The sequence below is a fragment of the Osmerus mordax genome, chromosome 12 (assembly GCF_038355195.1).
Source record: "Osmerus mordax isolate fOsmMor3 chromosome 12, fOsmMor3.pri, whole genome shotgun sequence".
Lineage (NCBI taxonomy): Eukaryota > Metazoa > Chordata > Actinopteri > Osmeriformes > Osmeridae > Osmerus > Osmerus mordax.
The window spans coordinates 7113627-7130883 of record NC_090061.1 but is presented as its reverse complement, the minus strand read 5'-3'; the positions used below and the strand labels follow the sequence as shown (position 1 = coordinate 7130883).

The window sequence follows — 17257 nt, the reverse complement described above, 5'->3', positions numbered from 1 at the left end:
TATGCTTCTGCGTCTCCGTTTCACCGCCAGAAGAGTAGGTGGCGCAACGGTTTTTTGTAGATCGTCGTGGAGTGTTTATTTACCTAGATTATCGAAAAGTCGGAGCAAATTTACAAATTAACCGTTTCATCCATAAAATACGCACATTTTCAGCAACTACACTGCCCATTTCTCGTCACATTTTAATTCAGATGCTGATTTACATGTACTGTTTAGCTGAAATATGAATTGTGAAAACTTACAGCAATCAGCGGTCAAAGGATTCTGTTCGTCCTGTTTATCCCGGCAACCCCGCCCCCGCCCCTGACGCAAGCGATTCTTAATACTGACCAATCACAGCCAAGGGGGTCTCCGTAGCTCTCCGTCGCTCACGACGGATAGTTAGAAAATTCAGGAGGTGCACGTCGAGCTCTCCGGGGCTCTCCGAGGGCTGACGGAGAGCTCGTAGAGGGCGTTCCTCGGAGAAGACGGCGTTCCCATGTGTCCGTTTTTCGAAAAACGCAGAAGCATATATAAGCCTTAACTACCACAGAAAGCAGACGCCTGTTCAAAAGGGTTGAAATATTTGTCTTTTTATGAATGGTAAGTGTTAGTTACAAGAATTGGGTGGTTCTTCCCCAACTTAGACAATTTTGAGTTTGTCTGAATCAATGGACTTTAACACAGCTAGTGCTCTTGGAATGTTCCAATGTTGTTTTTTGTTTATTGGCCAGTCCTGTCCCTGCGGTCTTTGACACTTCTTCCCACTCAGGTACATAGGAAATGTCAACATTGCTGTTGGATACTACTGAATGTCAACGTGGTCAATTGTTTCACTATTCACATTTTTTGTATGTGACAAATAAAAATACTTGACTGTTAATAGATAGTTTGTTTGAATTACAAAGCTTGAAAGAGGTTGCCAATTAATGAGAGGGGAATAGGTTGTTTAACATGTTTTGCTGACATAGTTTTCACAAATACACAGCATGTCTTTGTATATCACTTTTTACATAGTTTACTGTGGGACAATACATCCTCATCCATTTTAAAGTCCTGCACAGCTAGAAAGAATGTTGTAGGTAAATGTTCCAGATTTCATTCCTACTTAGTTAGCTCAGGCTGTACAACCAGGTGGTCTGGGCTGTTGAGGACCGACTGTTCCATGACTTGTCAGAATTTTCCAAATGTCTTGTTGAAGCAGAGTCAATTAATAAATGAAGTCTCAAATATATATGACTCAGACAACTCCCATTCCTCAGCACTGATATCGAGCTAAGGGGTTCATGAAGACCAGAGAAGGGACCACTGTGATCTGAACTAAGATGTGGTCCAATGTCACTCAAACAACAGAGGGATTAACGTGAAAACCAGAATAGGAATCAAGGGAGTCACGTCGCCTTCTACTGCTTGGTTCATGCAAGTGCATGGCCAGGGCTGCAGTCCCTCTCTGCCTCTGTGTCTGTCCAGACCTTGGTCTCTCCTCTGCCCTCCTTTCTCCTCCCTCCCTCTCTCCTCCATCCATCTCTCCCGGAGCTCCTGCCGTTCTGTGGGCGGAGAGAAAGAGAGAGAAAGGTCGTCCAGGACAGGAGCTGATGGGTTTGGGCAGTCCAGCCAATCGGTAGCCAGGGATCGAGGATACCCCTTCTCTAGGGCGGAGCCTGGGTAGGGAAATTTCCAGTAAGAATGTCCTTTGAAGAGAATGATGGAGCCTGGAGAAGTAATATCAAAACCAGATTTAGATACAATGCATAGGTTTGTAGATACAATAGATTAAACATGCCTATGTTATGGTAAAGCACACACACACAGCTTCTTACCATCTTGCTCTTCGCTGATCCCATTCACTCCGTCTCTAATGAGTTTTGTCCAGGTTTGACTATCCTCTTCCTGACCTCCTGACCCCGCCTCCCTGGTCTCCGCCCACACTGGTCCCTCCACTGAGTCCCAGACCAGACCTGGCTCCACGCCTCCATTTTCTTCTGCCCCAGAACCAGCTCCAGCACCAGGCAAACCCCCAGGCCCAGACTCTGACCTGGTTCCAGCCTCTGACACCTCCCTGAGATCAGAGAGTGGTTGTGGGTAGCCCTCCTGGAGTAAGAGGTCCCTGAACAACCAGAATTGGGAGCCTGAAAAATGAAAAACACAAGCATCAGTTTGCAATAGTTCCAACCACCGACCAATCGACCCACCAACTGACAGTGCGAGCTGGTCATCGCAACGAGTCATTTACTGGTGAGGTCACAGAAAAGAATGATGTGTGTGTGTATGTGTGGGTATGCAGTTCCAGAGGGGCGTACCACTGATGAAGATGATGGCGTGGTCCGAGTGTCTCTCCAGCACGGCCTTCAGGGGTGGCAGGTCAGGAGGCAGACCCCCCCACAGCCTCCGCACTGAGGCTGCCCGGCCTGACACCAACCCTCCAGCACTGACCCTCCACATACTCAACCCTGAGATAGAAAGAAAGAGAGAGATAGAAAGAAAGAAATTGAAAGTGAGAGAGGGAGAGAGAGAATGTGTGTGTGTGTGTGGAGGGAGAAGGGGTACGCTTGCAGCTGTGAGATACATCCCATGGGAAGCAATCATGAACCCTTTCAGAAGCTACACTGAAAGCTTCAATGGGAGGAAAATCCCAGCAGCCTCTCTTACCCTTAAAGAAAAAGGTCTCTCCCCTGATCTTGGCCACGGCATCAAAGCTGGTGTTGCATCGGTCTACAGAGGGACTAGGACATAAAACGGATTCATGAATTTCTTCACATAACGCTCAAGAGATTTGTTACCATAAGACTGAAGACAGGGAACAAACTTGATAACTGAGAGGCAATATTTCCAATATTTCCTCCATTTATAATTCAACCGTCCCCTAAGTCTAAGTACCGAGTATAAAATTCAGGTAAAGTCATGTTCCGTATACGTTCCATTAGGTCAGTGAGTAACCAGTTGTACCTGTGTTTGTGTCTGTGTCCATGGCCTCGATGGCGCAGCTGAGCCTCAGTGGCGAGGCGAGGGGCGTCTGAGGCCAGCAGCTGACTCCTCTTACCTGCACACACACACACATACGGAATAAGCTACACAATATGTCCATACATACTTGACTAACCCCCCAAGAGACCGACAGACTGACCGTAGAGGCTGGTGATGTGTTCCTGGTCGTGGCTGCCGAGGCGGTATTGGAGCGGGTCTCCTGCAGGACCCTGGTAGTACGGCCTCATCACCGAGCGCCTCGTGGAGGAGTGGGACAGGCCCAGGGCGTGGCCAAACTCATGCACCAGAACAGTGAACAGATCAGTCCCCTCTGAGGCTGGCGAGAGGGGTGGAGACAGACGGGTGGAGACAGGGACAGAGGAGTGGAGACAGAGGGATGGACTACACTCATTAATGGGTAGGGTTTGAATATTTAAGATGGCTCCAGTGGGTCAACAGCAGTGTGGAAGTATAATGCTTGTGACCTAAGTCAGCACCTGTCACTCACCTGGCTGGCGGAAGGCCCACTCCTCCTCTGCATCCAGGTGGACCCCACCCGCTCGGGTGGGGTCTGAGGGGAAGAAGGCGTGGCCAACAGCACCCCCGGCTCCGTCAAAGGGGTAGCCGTCACCGTGGAAACCGCGGAGGAAGTCAACTTGTAGGTCGGCCATCTCGGGGCCTGCCACCTTCGGGTGAGAGAAGAAGAAGTTACATGAGAGACAGGAAAACGAGACAAGAAAACAGAGAGACCAAAAGAGAGACGCACTTCATGGAACTCCAGAGGTGTTGGCTCTGCCCATACCCTCAGGGCATAGAACACCAGGGAGCGAATCGTCTCACGGGAGAGAGAAGATGTTACAGGATAGGAGCCCAGCCTATAGGTAGAATGAGAAAGGCCCTGGGTCAGAAAGTACACAATGAACATCAGGACAAGTCTAAAAAGCAGGGAAAGGATAGAGCTAGGCTTATTTTAGTTTTAGGAATAGAAGTGAAACAGCAAATACAGGGGGATGAGAGGGACGACAAGTGAATGACGGTGACAAACCTCCAGTTGATGTTCCTGCTTGTCCACGCAACAATGGCCCGCTTCCTCCTCAGGCTCCACCCCGGGTGGAGCTGATTGGCTTGGGGTCCGAGTGTCTCCTCCTCATTGTCAGGCAAAGAACAGCGTGGTGTTTGCATCAGAGTCAGTGTCTCCTTATCTAAGCAAGAGAGAGAGAAAGTGTGAGAAAGAGAGATATAATGAAAGAGAGAAAGACGATAGAAATGGGGTCATTTCATAGCACCTCCAATGGGTTGACTAGATGACTGAACAGTTTCTCTAATTTCCCACCTACAAATCCAGTCTCTTTCAGCCCTGCAAATTTCTGCATGGCTGTCACAGCATGAGTGACAGCTGTCCAGGCCTGTAGCTGTCCAGTGGAGGGGTCAGGGGGCGGGAGGTAGCCATATCGCATCAGCCAATCCTGGGAGAAGGGAGAGAGCTGTATTGAAAGGCATAACTTAGACATGTGTCTAAGTGTGTCTAACAAGACATATGTCTTGAAACAATTAGTAGCAGACTAAAGAATTATAATGCTGATCATGACCATGATATAAAATATGATTAAATAATGAAACACATTATGTAGATCTCATGTACATTTGTTTGTGTGGACATCTATCTCTAAATGTAGGGGCATACATGCCAGAAAAGGACAAAATATTTGTTTTAAAACACTTTAAAGTCACCAGTGTTTGATAGTGTATAACAATATTCTCACCACTAATTCCGAGCTCTCGTCTTTCGTTGGTGTCACCGACTCAGGGGAGGAAGGTAAAGTTGTGTCCGTTGGGGTAGCAGCGCTTGGGACTCCAACGACGGCCACCGTTAGTGTGCGCCCGCACAAACAAATCAATAACACGCACCAAACCGCCGTCTTCATTGTGTTCACATTTTACATCAAACTTTCTTAATAAAGCGACCTCTCTACCGTCTTCTTGCTGCAAAGATTAATCATTTCCAATGTTCAGCAACTTTGCGAGGTCATCCGTCCTCCATCGTCGTCGTTTGATCAAGGATAGCAGTGCAGCAGCCACACGAACGGAATCTCCCGGGAGCAAGTGGCTGGTAAAACACTCTGCACGGGGGAGCAAGCAACACACGGCCACAGATAATATATATCCCGTGCCTATGGACAATGAAAACATTCCTGTAAGCTGTCATAGAGATACATTTCATCTTCATACATGATTGTCTGAAACCGTGTGTGTGTGTGTGTGTGTGTGTGTGTGTGGGGGGGGCTATTTAATCCACAATTTAATGGGGTTTACAAATTACAACATTCTGCACAAGCCTCAGTGGAATATATGTGGTTGAGGGACATTGTTATTTACGTCCCACTCCCACTTTTAGAACATGTACAATCAGGTAGCACATAAAACTCTGAATTCCAATTTCAGATAAAAAGTCATAATGACAGAAACGTCAATAAAGTAATCCAGGCAGGCATGGATATGTAAAGCAGGCAGATGAGTCCAAGACCCATCCAATCAGGAGATGGAGTGAGATTACCATAAAATCCCAGGGAGGGAGGGAGGGAGGGAGGGAGGGAGGAGATGGGTGTTGGGTGTCTGTGTACAAGTACAAGACACTTGATCTAATTTCAAAGAAGGAAAGTGTTTGGGCTGTGTGTGGTTGGCATGTGTATGGGGGGAGGGGAATACTGAAGAGGATGTGGAGTTTTAATTAAATTAGCTGGCATCATTTAGTTAAAGAAAGTGGGTAAAATGGGAGGGCGGGAAGAAGGACAGTTGTAAAGTAATGGGATTAAAGTGGAAGAGGGTTCAGTCGATTCCTCAAGGGACTCATAGAATGAAAGATGTCTGTTGTGCAGATGAAAAATAAGAATAAAGGGATCATGAGATTGAAAGGAAAAGAGAACTGGTTAAGAGAGGTTGAGGTTGAATGGTGAGGTGGTGGGGTGGGGGGGGGGTACAGTGAGTGAGTGTGGGAGAGAGGGATTTAGTAGAGAGAGAGAATAGAAGACAGACTAGTGCAGTAATGTAGGTGCTTAGGTCAGATCTGTTAATGAATTGAATTCTTGATACTTTAATTGTAGTGGGGTGCACACACACTTCAAAAACCATCTGGTTAAGCACTGACAAATGAACAATGCCACAATATGGTTTACAGACCTGCTGCCGAGCACACAACACTAACATCAATGCATACACACACCCACATGAACACATAGACAAGCAAGCAGACAAACTTTTAAACTGATAAAAATCTGCATGCAGAAACAATACGATGGCAATATAACAAAGTGCAAAGTCACATGGTGCATAAGTATCCAACTAACCCTAAATGTTTACACAATCATTTTCAACATCCGTGGTTCCATGCTTACCTTCCTCTTCCTTGCTGCCTTGTGTCTCCTTCGCTGTGTCCCTTGTCTCTCACTCTCTCTCACTATGAGCAGATGTGCCCTTCTTTTCTCCCACCCACTCCCCCGTACCTCCCTCACCACCCCCCTCCCCCTCCCTCCCTCCCTCACCACCCCACCCCCCCCTCCCTCCCTCACTACCGCCTCATTTCCTCCCATTGCACACCCTCCCTCCCACGATGTTTCAATAGTCTACCCTGTAAACCTCCAACAACAAATCTGTGTGTACATGTGAGTGTGTGTGAGCATGTATAACATATATGTGTGCATGGAGGGTAAATCAATGTCTCGACTCCCTAAGAAAATTTGGAGTTTCTTTATCTCCCGCTTCTCTTACTTACAGGCACACACACCCGCACACATACACATACCCGCACACATACACATACCCGCACACTCACATCACATACTGTCCTGCTGTCCACCTCAGATTAAAAAAAAATACACATAAAGATATCTAACATGAAAACATACATGATCTAAATTAATCCCTGCATCTAAAATGATAAAACAACCATTAAGCCTCAGAAGATGTTGGGGTTATGTTGTATAGAGATATACCGACTTTTAATGTGTAACTAAAGGCTTTCCCTGTGGGATTAGTGAGAGTGGAAAAGCAAAGATGGTGTGTGTGTGTGCTCCGTATGTTTAGTGTGTGTACAGTGAGAGGCCTGGCTAGAATCGTTTTGATGCAATCCTCTTAACCAAAGGATTACAAAAATAAAGATGAAGATTTTAACTGATCTCGCCCTCTCTTCTCTCTCGTTCTGTCAGTGCATTGTTTATGCTATCATGCCAAATGTTGCAGGGTAAGAATCACAGACTGATGCCAGATTATGGAGTAGGTAGACCTTCAAAAGTCATTCTGGAGGCAGATTAACTTGAACCAATGAAATAGAATAGTCAAATACACAAATGAAGCAAGCAACATAGCCAGAGCACTGGACACGATTCAGGAAGTCTCTGTGGGTGAGAGAGAGAGAGACAGAGAAAGAGACAGAGAGAGAGAGAGAGAGAGAGAGAGAGAGCAGGGCACAAATACCTGCCTGAAAAAAACGGAAAGATACAGAACAGGGGGAGTGACAAGAGAGAGAGGACATGCAGACAGAGAAGCATTAGAGTATATTTCCAGATGTTTAATGTCACTCTCTAGCTCCCCCCCCCCTCCCTCCCTCCTAGGGTAATGTATGATTGAAACAGCACACTTTGACTCTACCGCTGTGTTTTTCTAGAGAAACTGGATCCCACTGATGTAAACTCAAATCACAACCTGTCACAGTAGAGACACAACGGGATGAAATACCACCTAATGACAACATCACCACCTCCACTCATTACACACCCACATGCATACACACACACACACAACCTCATTTAACTTCACTGCCGTTCAATTACTCCTATTGACTTTGTTAAAATGCCTTGAATCTAAAGAAAGTTTGCTGTGGGCCAGACTAGGTGGGGAACATAGTTTCCAATGTCGCCTTGACGACAAGTCAGACCCACATGAATGTGGTGGTTGGACGGGGTCAAAGGTGAGGTGTAGGAGGGGGGAGATGGGAAACTGAGTTTGTATTTTTGGACCCCTGTGGTGGGGAATGGGGGGGGAGGGTTTGGTGGATATATGAATAGGGCTGTGTTTCTGGGAATGTCCCAATGCCTCAATTGTAGGTCCCAACTTGTTGTTGTCCCTAGCAACTGGGACACTTTTTGGGGAACATAGCACTGCATGGAGTCTTTTGTTCATGGATGGTTTGGAATGACAGCATACCTCATCAACTCTCTATCTCTCTTTCTCTGGGCCCCAGCACTTCTGAAGACTTTGGAAATACGAGTTCACGCAAACAATTGAACTAGCAATGTTGTTGCTGTGTTGCCTGTGGTTGCTATAGGCCATTTAAACAATAGATCTGCTGTGATCGACCAGCATCATGTCGTGCTGCTGTGTGTGTGTGTTTATGTGTGTCAATGGAGGAGTAGGCCTATATAGTTTTTTACTCAAATATTGCAAGAGTAACCCAACCACTAGCAGACCCCCATTGTGCTTCTGGAGACAAGCTGAATAATTAAACATCTTGGGCTATACATCAAATTCCCGCTGTTTTTTTCCAAAGAATTCTCATTTGGCACTATCCACAATTCTGTCTGTATCCTTTAGAGGCACACTTATGGTAGACAGTTCCTTTTTACATATTAAAATCTAAATTCACAGAGTTTACTGTGTCTGACAGTGACCTATTCCAATCCAGCAACACTAACTGCGGATATGTTCAAAAGATGTGGAGATGCCGGGGATTGAACCCGGGGCCTCATACATGCAAAGCATGCGCTCTACCACTGAGCTACATCCCCTACATGACCATAATGTCATAATTATGAATTATATTCCTTTTTACATAATAGTGGGTAGTTGGAGCAAAACTATGGCCATGAGCCATTCTATGTCGGCTACCATAGAAAATAAATTGTGGTTCGTCGTGGCTAGAGCCATAGAGACAATTTCGTAGAGAATTTCTCTCTGCCAGCTCTAACTATATTTGCAGCGCCACTCAATGGTGAGCTGAGGTAGCCTGCCCGGTAGCAAGCGACTCGCTTCCGCTTGAGAAGGAAGAGTAGTCAGTGCGTCCGACTTTACATCCCCACCATGGCCGACAAAGCGCAGATTCAAGAAGCGATTAAAACACAAGGAGAGGTCGTCCGTAAATTAAAGACAGAAAAAGCTAGCAAAGATCAGGTCAGTATTCACATCTGCGTCATTTGTGTTCCATTGTTCTGCCACGGCAAAATGCCCATTGCCTGGCTTGATTCCTTGGCAGGAACACATGTGCCATCAAGTGCTAGCAGAACAGTAGCAGCAGTACTGTAGCAGCAACCGGCAAGCTGGCAGCTGTAGCCAGCCTAGATGTCAGTCGAGTTGGATGAATGATCGTCGATTTGAATAGACTCTCGCCCTGCCTCAGCTGATTTTTAAATAGTTAGCTGGCGTTTAACGGCCATACAGGAACGTGTACCAGCATTCCAGTAGGAATGTTTGCGTTGCTATACACGTTAGCCTGGAATAGTATTAGCTTAGCCTTAGCTGGTATCTGCCTTGTCAGGTCATACACATTTTGGTTGATGGGGAACTTAAAAACTAACGTTAGTGTAGACCAGATAAGAAATGTTACAGTTTGCAACCGTTAACTGGTGGACGTAAAACGTGAAGAACGACCAGACGTCAGTTATTACTGTCAGTATTGAGCAAGTCAACAGTACAGTAGCCTACATGCTAAGTTAACAGCTGACGCAATATATAGCATTTTTTGTAACATTACTTCGTTGACTAGTGCTAGCAAGTGCGCCAGTCAATGTAGCTAACTCTTCTTTCTGGTTGTTGCTGATGTGTTTAGAGTTATGCCAGATGACTGGACCCAGGTGACGCCTGTCAGGTTGCCCTTGCTAGACAGCTTTATAGTCCTGTACTAGGTGCCTGAACATCTTATCTTACAGCATTGCCCATTTAGATTTCTATAAAACGTCAGGTAAGAGAGATGGGATACAAGCAAGTGATTAACCTCACATATGTCACCTATCCATTCATGTCAGTTCTGTGATCATGCATAGAACTAAGAAGGAAGGATTCATATCTAAAACAAGCCAGGTGGTTTCCAGGTGTGGCTGTAGGGGTCGGCATGCCTCCCCTTCTGTCTGAGTCAGTCTTCTGTCTGAGTTCTCTGATTGGCTGGTTAGTTTGACCCCTGCTTTTCATGTTTTATCCTCCATGCTGTGATGCGTCATGTACTGCACTTCCCTAGTGCTAGGGTCGCTCACCAATTTTCTCCTGTTCTTCCTGCCCGACGACAACAACATTGGCCTGGCTCTACCTCCATCATCATCTACCTCAACACCCTCTACCTCTCTATGGATATATCTGGACAATCTCTGCTTGGGGGGACGAAACGTCTTCCTGTTTGGCACTCATAAACTGTTGTGATTGGACGTCTTGGCGGGATGAAACAATGCTATTGGAATATGCCTCTGCTATGATGCTGCACTGCTGAACAAACCCTTTTTTTGTCGAACACTGTTTCTGGGATGAACATTTGGGGTATGTTCTCCCTGCGTGTGTGTATGGGACTGGCACGCCACCGGACTTCACTATGTACCCGCTCTCTGTGCACCGTGTCTGGGATGACTGTGTCTCAGGTAGGCCTCAGCTGGGTGGTTGTTGAGCATGACCTGAACTGACCTGAAGAAAAGATGGCTTTGGATTTCTCATATTTCTCAAAGCCTGTTATAGTATATGGTGTCTGAGAGTGTTTGTGTGTGTGTGTGCTTGATGCAGATTGATGAGGAAGTAGCCAAATTGTTGCAGCTGAAGGCTCAGCTTGGAGGAGATGATGGCAAACACCAATTTGTGCTCAAGACTGCCAAGGTAAATGCAAAGTGGTCACATTTTTGTCTAGAGACAAAAGGGACTATTTACAAATGTATAAGGCTCTTTTTTTAATTTTCCTTTCTCCTTATAGGGCACGAGGGACTACAATCCCAAACAGATGGCCATCAGAGAGAAGGTTTTCAGCACCATTGTTAACTGCTTCAAACGCCACGGAGCAGAAACCATTGACACACCTGTGTTTGAACTGAAGGTGCATCTGAACCCTCTCTCTCTTACACGCAAACTAAATCTGATAACGGACAAGTCAGCTTGCTGTTGCATGAAGTATGACATTGGTATCGTCTCAAGCTGTTCTGTGTGGCTGTGTGTGTAGGAAACACTGACCGGGAAGTATGGGGAGGACTCTAAGCTCATCTACGACCTCAAGGACCAAGGTGGCGAGCTGCTGTCCCTCCGATATGACCTCACTGTATCCTTGGAGACCTAACATTAACATCTGGCTCACTGCCTTAGTACTCTTTAGTTCGATGTTGATAGAAATTGACTAGACCAGTAGAAAACTACTGCCAGTGGTTAAGACTGTAATTGGGGCGCTGGAAGTTATGTTGGGGCACCTCCGGAAGAACAAGATTGGTTTCTTGATTGTCGCTGTTGAAGATGGAAAGTCTATCTAGTATTATCTGCCCTTAACCCCACACCTGTCAGGTTCCCTTTGCACGTTACCTGGCAATGAACAAGATCACCAACATCAAGCGTTACCACATCGCCAAGGTCTATCGTCGTGACAACCCCGCAATGACCCGCGGCCGCTACAGAGAGTTCTACCAGTGTGTAAGTGACGGATGACAAAAGCTCTGTCCGATTTGCCCATCGGACAACACTTATGTGCTGTATGTTGTCACCACATGTAGGCCATATTACGTTAGTGTTTTAAAGCGAATTCACACAACTTTTGCTGTCTGTGTATGTCCCTCCAGGATTTCGATATTGCAGGGCAATACGATCCCATGATCCCTGATGCTGAGTGTCTGAAGATTGTCCACGAGATTCTGAGTGAGTTGGACCTAGGAGACTTCCGCATCAAGGTGAGAATTCCCCCTGCACCCCCACACTCCTTTCACACACGCACACACCATGTCCTCCCACCTCACTCCTCCACCCTCTCCGCAGGTCAACGACAGACGGATCCTTGATGGAATGTTTGCCGTGTGCGGCGTCCCCGACGACAAGTTCCGCACCATCTGCTCCACGGTGGATAAACTGGACAAGGTAACACACACACACACAACTGCAATTGAGCACGCTGGGAGATGGCAGTCCAATCAAGCCATCCATGGGATTTTGGTTTGAAAGGTAAACAAAATCAAACTCTCATCTCTGTCTCTTTTGTTCTCCTGCTCCCTTCCTCTCTATCAGATGTCATGGGAGGATGTGCGCTGTGAGATGGTGAAGGAGAAAGGCCTGTCTGAGGAGGCCGCAGACCAGATCGGGGAGTATGTCAGCATGCAGGGTGAGGCAGGAAGTGGGATCGTGCAAATACTCTTGTAAAATACTTGGTGAGCCCTTGATTTAGAAATGGAACCAATTGACTGGAACCATAAGTTCCAACTGTGACACCATTCAACCGCAGCTCAATCAGCCATTAATTCTTATGTAAGCTCCACCCAACCTTTGACCCAGTGTGTGATTGGTGCTCGTGTCACAGGGGGGCAGGACCTGGCAGAGCGTCTGCTGCAGGACCCCAAGATGTCTCAGAGCAAGCAGGCAGTCGCCGGCCTGACAGACATGAAGCAGCTCTTCAGCTTCTTGCAGCTCTTCCAGGTCACAGACAAGGTAAGGGGTCAGCGGAGGGGAAATGACATGTCCACCTTCTCACCGTGCAGCCAACATTATTATCCACTCTCCCGCTAACCTTTTGGTACCTCCCTCCCCCTCTTTCGAATGCCTTTCAGGACCTCCTCTCCTTTCCCCCCTTTTAAGCTGCTCTCTCCCTGTCTCTCTCTCGTCCTCCCAGGTGGTGTTTGACCTCAGCCTGGCGCGGGGGCTGGACTACTACACAGGCGTCATCTACGAGGCCCTCCTGACCCAGACGGGACCCATACCGGCGCCAGCTGCCGCGGCCACAGAGCAGAACGGTGCCGGCGGTGACGAGGGGTCTGTGAGCGTGGGCAGCGTAGCGGGCGGCGGGCGCTACGACGGCCTTGTGGGCATGTTCGACCCCAAGGGCAGGAAGGTGCCATGCGTGGGTGTGAGCATTGGCATCGAGAGGGTCTTCTCCATCTTGGAGCAGAAGGCAGAGGTATGGGGAGGCATGGAGGTGGCTGATTTAGAGGACATTAAGGGTTTGTTAATTGTAGGCCAGTTATTTTTGTTTTGTTTGTTACTTTGGGTTCATTTTGCCTTGTTTCTTTGTGTAATGTTTGTAGGTATGTGGGGGTCATTCATACCTTTCAGGTTATTCAGTGTGTTCCAAAATGTTTGTGGTTGTGGCAGTTCTCCAAAGCTTAGTGTTTTTAGCGGACATATCGATCGTTAGCCCAGACTGTGATTGAGCACATCATCAACGCCTCGCATCTCCACAGGCATCAGCTGAGAAGGTGAGGACCACCGAGTCCCAGGTCATGGTGGTTTCTGCACAGAAGAACCTTCTGGAGGAGAGGCTCAAACTCACCGCCGAGCTCTGGAACGCTGGCATCAAGGTGTGAATGTGTGAGAATGGAAGAGGGCAACAAAACTGGATTATCTGGCTGAAGTATCATAAGCCTCTGACTGACGTGTGTGTGTGTGTGTGTTCAGGCAGAGGTGATGTACAAGAAGAATCCCAAGCTGCTGAGCCAGCTGCAGCACTGCGAGGACTCGGGGATCCCCCTAGTGGCCATCCTGGGAGAGCAGGAGCTCAAGGACGGGGTGGTAAAGCTCCGCACTGTCGCAAGCCGAGATGAGGTGACACACAAACACACACACTGTTGCTTGATCGAATTGAGTGCTGTATCCTTGCAGTTTGAACACTGTCTTCTCGGGTCTGGTTTGTATCACAGGTTGACGTGCCAAGAGCAGAACTAGTGGAGGAGATCAAGAAGAGGACCTCTCTAGTTTAGCCTGACATTTCCCCAACAACTCGACTCTGCCTCACCAGATGGATCCAAAAACACAGAGCTACTTAATCAGAATGAAGGCTTTGTTTTCTGCACTTGAGTTCCCTCAACCACGGTCCTAGTACAATGACTGGCCTGCGTTCAAATGAATATTTAGTACAAAGGAGAAAATAACTATAATCCTGTTGGACCTGGTTTGAGGGACTAACTATATACTAGATATATATCTAGCTATTGCCCATTAATGTTTATCAGAATACCTTGAGATTTACTTCAACTCTAGGTCTGATCTCTTCACTTTAAGACTCATGTGTCTGTAATAAACATGCCTGTTCTGTCAAAGCCCCAAATACAGATTAATTCAATATCTAACCAGCCAGTGTGTCTGCTTAATGACTGGATTCTATATGTATTCCTTTCTCACTCAGCAGTTAAAAGGTGGGGTAGTTGGTAAAATGTTTTACTTAAGATTGGTGAATGGGTGTGACGTCACTAACACCACTTGCTAGAAATAATCACATCACAGGCTACTCAACCTCCTCAGTGCCTGCCGGGTTGAGACTTTACATAAGGAACACATCAACAAATAAACAAGGCTTTTCATCATAAATCTCTCTTTTTAATTAAAAGGAGAAACCAATAAACCCAAGTGCAGGAAAAACATGCAAATTCAAAACGGTGGTTACAAAGTCACATCATGCAAAGAAGAAGAAACCCAACATACAAATTAAGATCATAATTAAAACATTATTTAACATAAAAACAGTAGCAGCTGGCCTTGCTGACAGCGAGGGGGTGAATGATGAGAGAGGGGGATCACGCTAGATCCTGTGGAGGGCCCTGATGACCTGCTCGGCAGCAGCACGTCGAGCCTCCTCCTGCACGGCCGTGGTGCTGGGCCCGGGCAGCGTCTGCACCGTCCCGCTGAACGGCACAGCCAGCCCCGGCACACACACCCGGTAGCTGAAGCGCAGGAAGCCGTCGGGAGCCGTGTCCTGGTAGAGCAGCTCGTACAGGGGAGGCCGGCGCCCGTGCGCCTCGCACAGCTGCTGGAGCAGCCTCACTGCATCCACTCTGCCCTGCTCCTGCCCGGGGAACGGAGAGAGCGGGGGTGGCGGAGGTGCCAGGTGGGCAGGGCTGCCCACGGCCCGGGAGAAGCCCGGGGGCAACGGGGGCCGGGTGAGCCGTGGGGGCAAGAGCGGAAGATGGGGGCTGTTGTTGAGGGTGCGGTGGGGTAGTTTGAAAGGAGATGGCGGGGTCTTGGGCACCCTCGGGGGGGTCTTGGGCTTAGACTTGGTTGAGGTCAGCCACTTGACAGAGATGGAAAGGCCAAAACGCTTCTTAAAGGCTGGGTTGATACAGAATAGGGGGACATTAAATCCAAAAAAGATAATGAGCATAACTTTTACACAACGAAAGTGCATGCAAAAAAGGCCTCAATGCATTTCTAAGCAATGTAGTACAGTTGTCAAATAGCCTAGTTATTGATTCAAGTACATTTCTGTTACTTAGTTGTATAAATGGCAGGTAGTACATACTGTTGACCCCCCCCCGAAATAAAGCATTTAGTTCCTACTCAGTGAGCCTACCTTCCACCAGCACCTTCTTGGCCATGGAGGCTAAATGATGAGAGAAGTAGACCACATCGGCAGACACGCCCTCCTCCCCGAGCGACGACTTCAGGGTCACACACTTGACACCCTCAGTAAAGTCCCTCAACACCTGCAGTGGAACACACTTTTGAAAACTTTTCATTTTGCAGATTTGGATTTTGGATCCACCCAACACACACACACACACACACACACACACACACAGTCCCTGACCTGCAGCAGCTGCTCTCTGCTGGTGTTGGCGGGCAGCTCCCCCAGCAGCAGCTGCCGTTTCTCTGTGCTGCGCCGCACGCTCAGACGCACTCCCGGCTCCAGGGCATGGCCGTGCAGCGAGCGGATGGCGGCAGCCGCCAGGGCAGGGCTCCCGTACTTGGCGTAGGCGAAGCCGCGGTTCTGCCCGCTGAAGTTCATCATGAGGCGGAACTCCCAGATCGGGCCCACAGCGCTGAACAGTGGGATCAGGCGGTCTTCATAGACATCCCTGGGAATCTGACTGATAAAAACCTCGCATCCGGACCCAGGGGGGTCGCCGTGCCACACTGTAGCCACCAGGGGGAGACATTTAACAGATCACTTAGGACAGGTGTATGTCTGCCTTGAGCATGTGTTTACCTGCCTATCTAGATTAAGTTAGAGCTTTTAAATGAAAACAGATGGGACTGGCTGGAACATTGTCCAAATAAATGCAAACTCTTGTAGTTTATTATTAGTTCAATGGAAATAGGTGTAAGCAACAGGTATAGAACAATTGGAAGCTTGTGATACAACAAGACAATTCCAAGGGCAGTGACTGAATTATATAGGACTAATTATCTTGTGTGGCAGTTTCCAAGCAGCCAATTAGAGGGAAAGTTACCACATTGCTTACACCTGCTAAACATCAACATCACCCACACAGGTGTGGCTTTCATTAGTAATGAGAAGGAAAGCCACTTAACTAAAGCGTTTTGCTGCCATAAGGAAATGTTTAAACTATCAAACGCTACTTCAAACATTACTTGGTAGAATCGTTTATAATTCATAACAACACCAACCATCAGGGGGTCCTCCATATCTCCGCTGTCCGTTCACCTGGATCAATTTCATATGAGTCTGTTGCAGCCATATCTCCAGAGACTTAAGTCGTTCTGGGATAAGCACCTGGGAAAGAGGTGTTTAGGTCAAACTTCACGTTGGCCTAGTTGTGACAAAGCATTAGTTAACATCCGTGCGTGGACATGTGTCTGTTTAACGTCTTAAATCACTCACTCTTGACCGTGAGTTTCAATTAGAATCGTGAGACCTTACAGATACTTTGCTGACAACGTGCCAAGAAAATAAACTTTGCGTAAACCCAAGAGTAGGCATTATTTCAGAACAATGGCAGGCTATAGTCGTCCAACAAAGATTTCCCTTTAAATTCACAAACATAACATGTTGGATGAAGTAATCTTAGTTTTTAGTTTACAAACGAGATTTTTACGCGCATGCCACGTTAACCGTTTAAGTGAAACTTTTGAAAAGTTGCAACTTGCTACACGTGGAGTCAACTAATTAAATTCTAGCCCAAGATATTATCAAACAGAGCATAAATACTATGTTAATAAGCTATACCTGGTCCTTTTCAGTGCGATCCATCACAAGTTTCTCGAATATTGTTCGTAGATTGATAAACGGCACAGTGATGGTACCCCGTGACATTGCGGCGAGAGGTCATTGGATAGGGGCGTAGGCCTATGAACACGTTTGGCTTTCAATAACAGTTGTTGTTTGTAAAAAAAGTTTTGATTGATGGTTTGTAAAGAACACCACTTCCATTTT

The 17257-nt window shown here is 47.2% G+C and overlaps 3 protein-coding genes and 1 non-coding gene across 8 annotated transcripts; 1 reads left to right on the top strand and 3 right to left on the bottom strand.

Annotated features, from left to right (window-relative positions):
• Positions 1-561: 561 nt before the first annotated feature.
• On the bottom strand, positions 562-6361 carry mmp17b (matrix metallopeptidase 17b). Of its 4 annotated transcripts, XM_067247088.1 has the most exons (12): positions 6336-6361; positions 4707-5063; positions 4277-4409; positions 3989-4145; positions 3710-3818; positions 3452-3629; positions 3104-3280; positions 2926-3019; positions 2629-2702; positions 2280-2429; positions 1800-2108; positions 562-1691 (listed from the first exon to the last, which is right to left on the bottom strand). In XM_067247088.1, the coding sequence occupies exons 2-12, from the start codon at positions 4866-4868 to the stop codon at positions 1318-1320; spliced, it is 1917 nt and encodes a 638-aa protein (XP_067103189.1). In that variant the 5' UTR covers positions 4869-5063; positions 6336-6361; the 3' UTR covers positions 562-1317. The 4 variants fall into 4 exon arrangements, with proteins under 4 accessions (XP_067103189.1, XP_067103188.1, XP_067103190.1 ...); XM_067247087.1 differs by lacking the exon at positions 6336-6361 and having other exon boundaries at positions 4707-5106; XM_067247089.1 differs by lacking the exon at positions 6336-6361 and having other exon boundaries at positions 3104-3274; positions 4707-5106.
• A 2290-nt stretch (positions 6362-8651) lies between these two features.
• On the bottom strand, positions 8652-8723 carry trnaa-ugc (transfer RNA alanine (anticodon UGC)). Its single transcript has one exon. It is a non-coding gene; the product is annotated as a tRNA-Ala (tRNA).
• A 255-nt stretch (positions 8724-8978) lies between these two features.
• hars (histidyl-tRNA synthetase) lies at positions 8979-14219 on the top strand. Of its 2 annotated transcripts, XM_067248272.1 has the most exons (14): positions 9002-9105; positions 10166-10556; positions 10696-10785; positions 10880-10999; positions 11123-11218; positions 11455-11580; positions 11727-11834; positions 11920-12018; positions 12166-12259; positions 12455-12582; positions 12764-13048; positions 13332-13448; positions 13546-13692; positions 13788-14219. In XM_067248272.1, the coding sequence occupies exons 2-14, from the start codon at positions 10446-10448 to the stop codon at positions 13845-13847; spliced, it is 1581 nt and encodes a 526-aa protein (XP_067104373.1). In that variant the 5' UTR covers positions 9002-9105; positions 10166-10445; the 3' UTR covers positions 13848-14219. The 2 variants fall into 2 exon arrangements, with proteins under 2 accessions (XP_067104374.1, XP_067104373.1); XM_067248273.1 differs by lacking the exon at positions 10166-10556 and having other exon boundaries at positions 8979-9105.
• Positions 14220-14491: 272 nt separating this feature from the next.
• Positions 14492-17107, bottom strand: dnd1 (DND microRNA-mediated repression inhibitor 1). Its single transcript, XM_067247766.1, has 5 exons — positions 17051-17107; positions 16492-16597; positions 15671-15996; positions 15434-15566; positions 14492-15192 (listed from the first exon to the last, which is right to left on the bottom strand). Exons 1-5 carry the CDS (start codon positions 17072-17074, stop codon positions 14666-14668), a joined length of 1116 nt encoding a protein of 371 aa, XP_067103867.1. The 5' UTR covers positions 17075-17107; the 3' UTR covers positions 14492-14665.
• Positions 17108-17257: the final 150 nt, after the last annotated feature.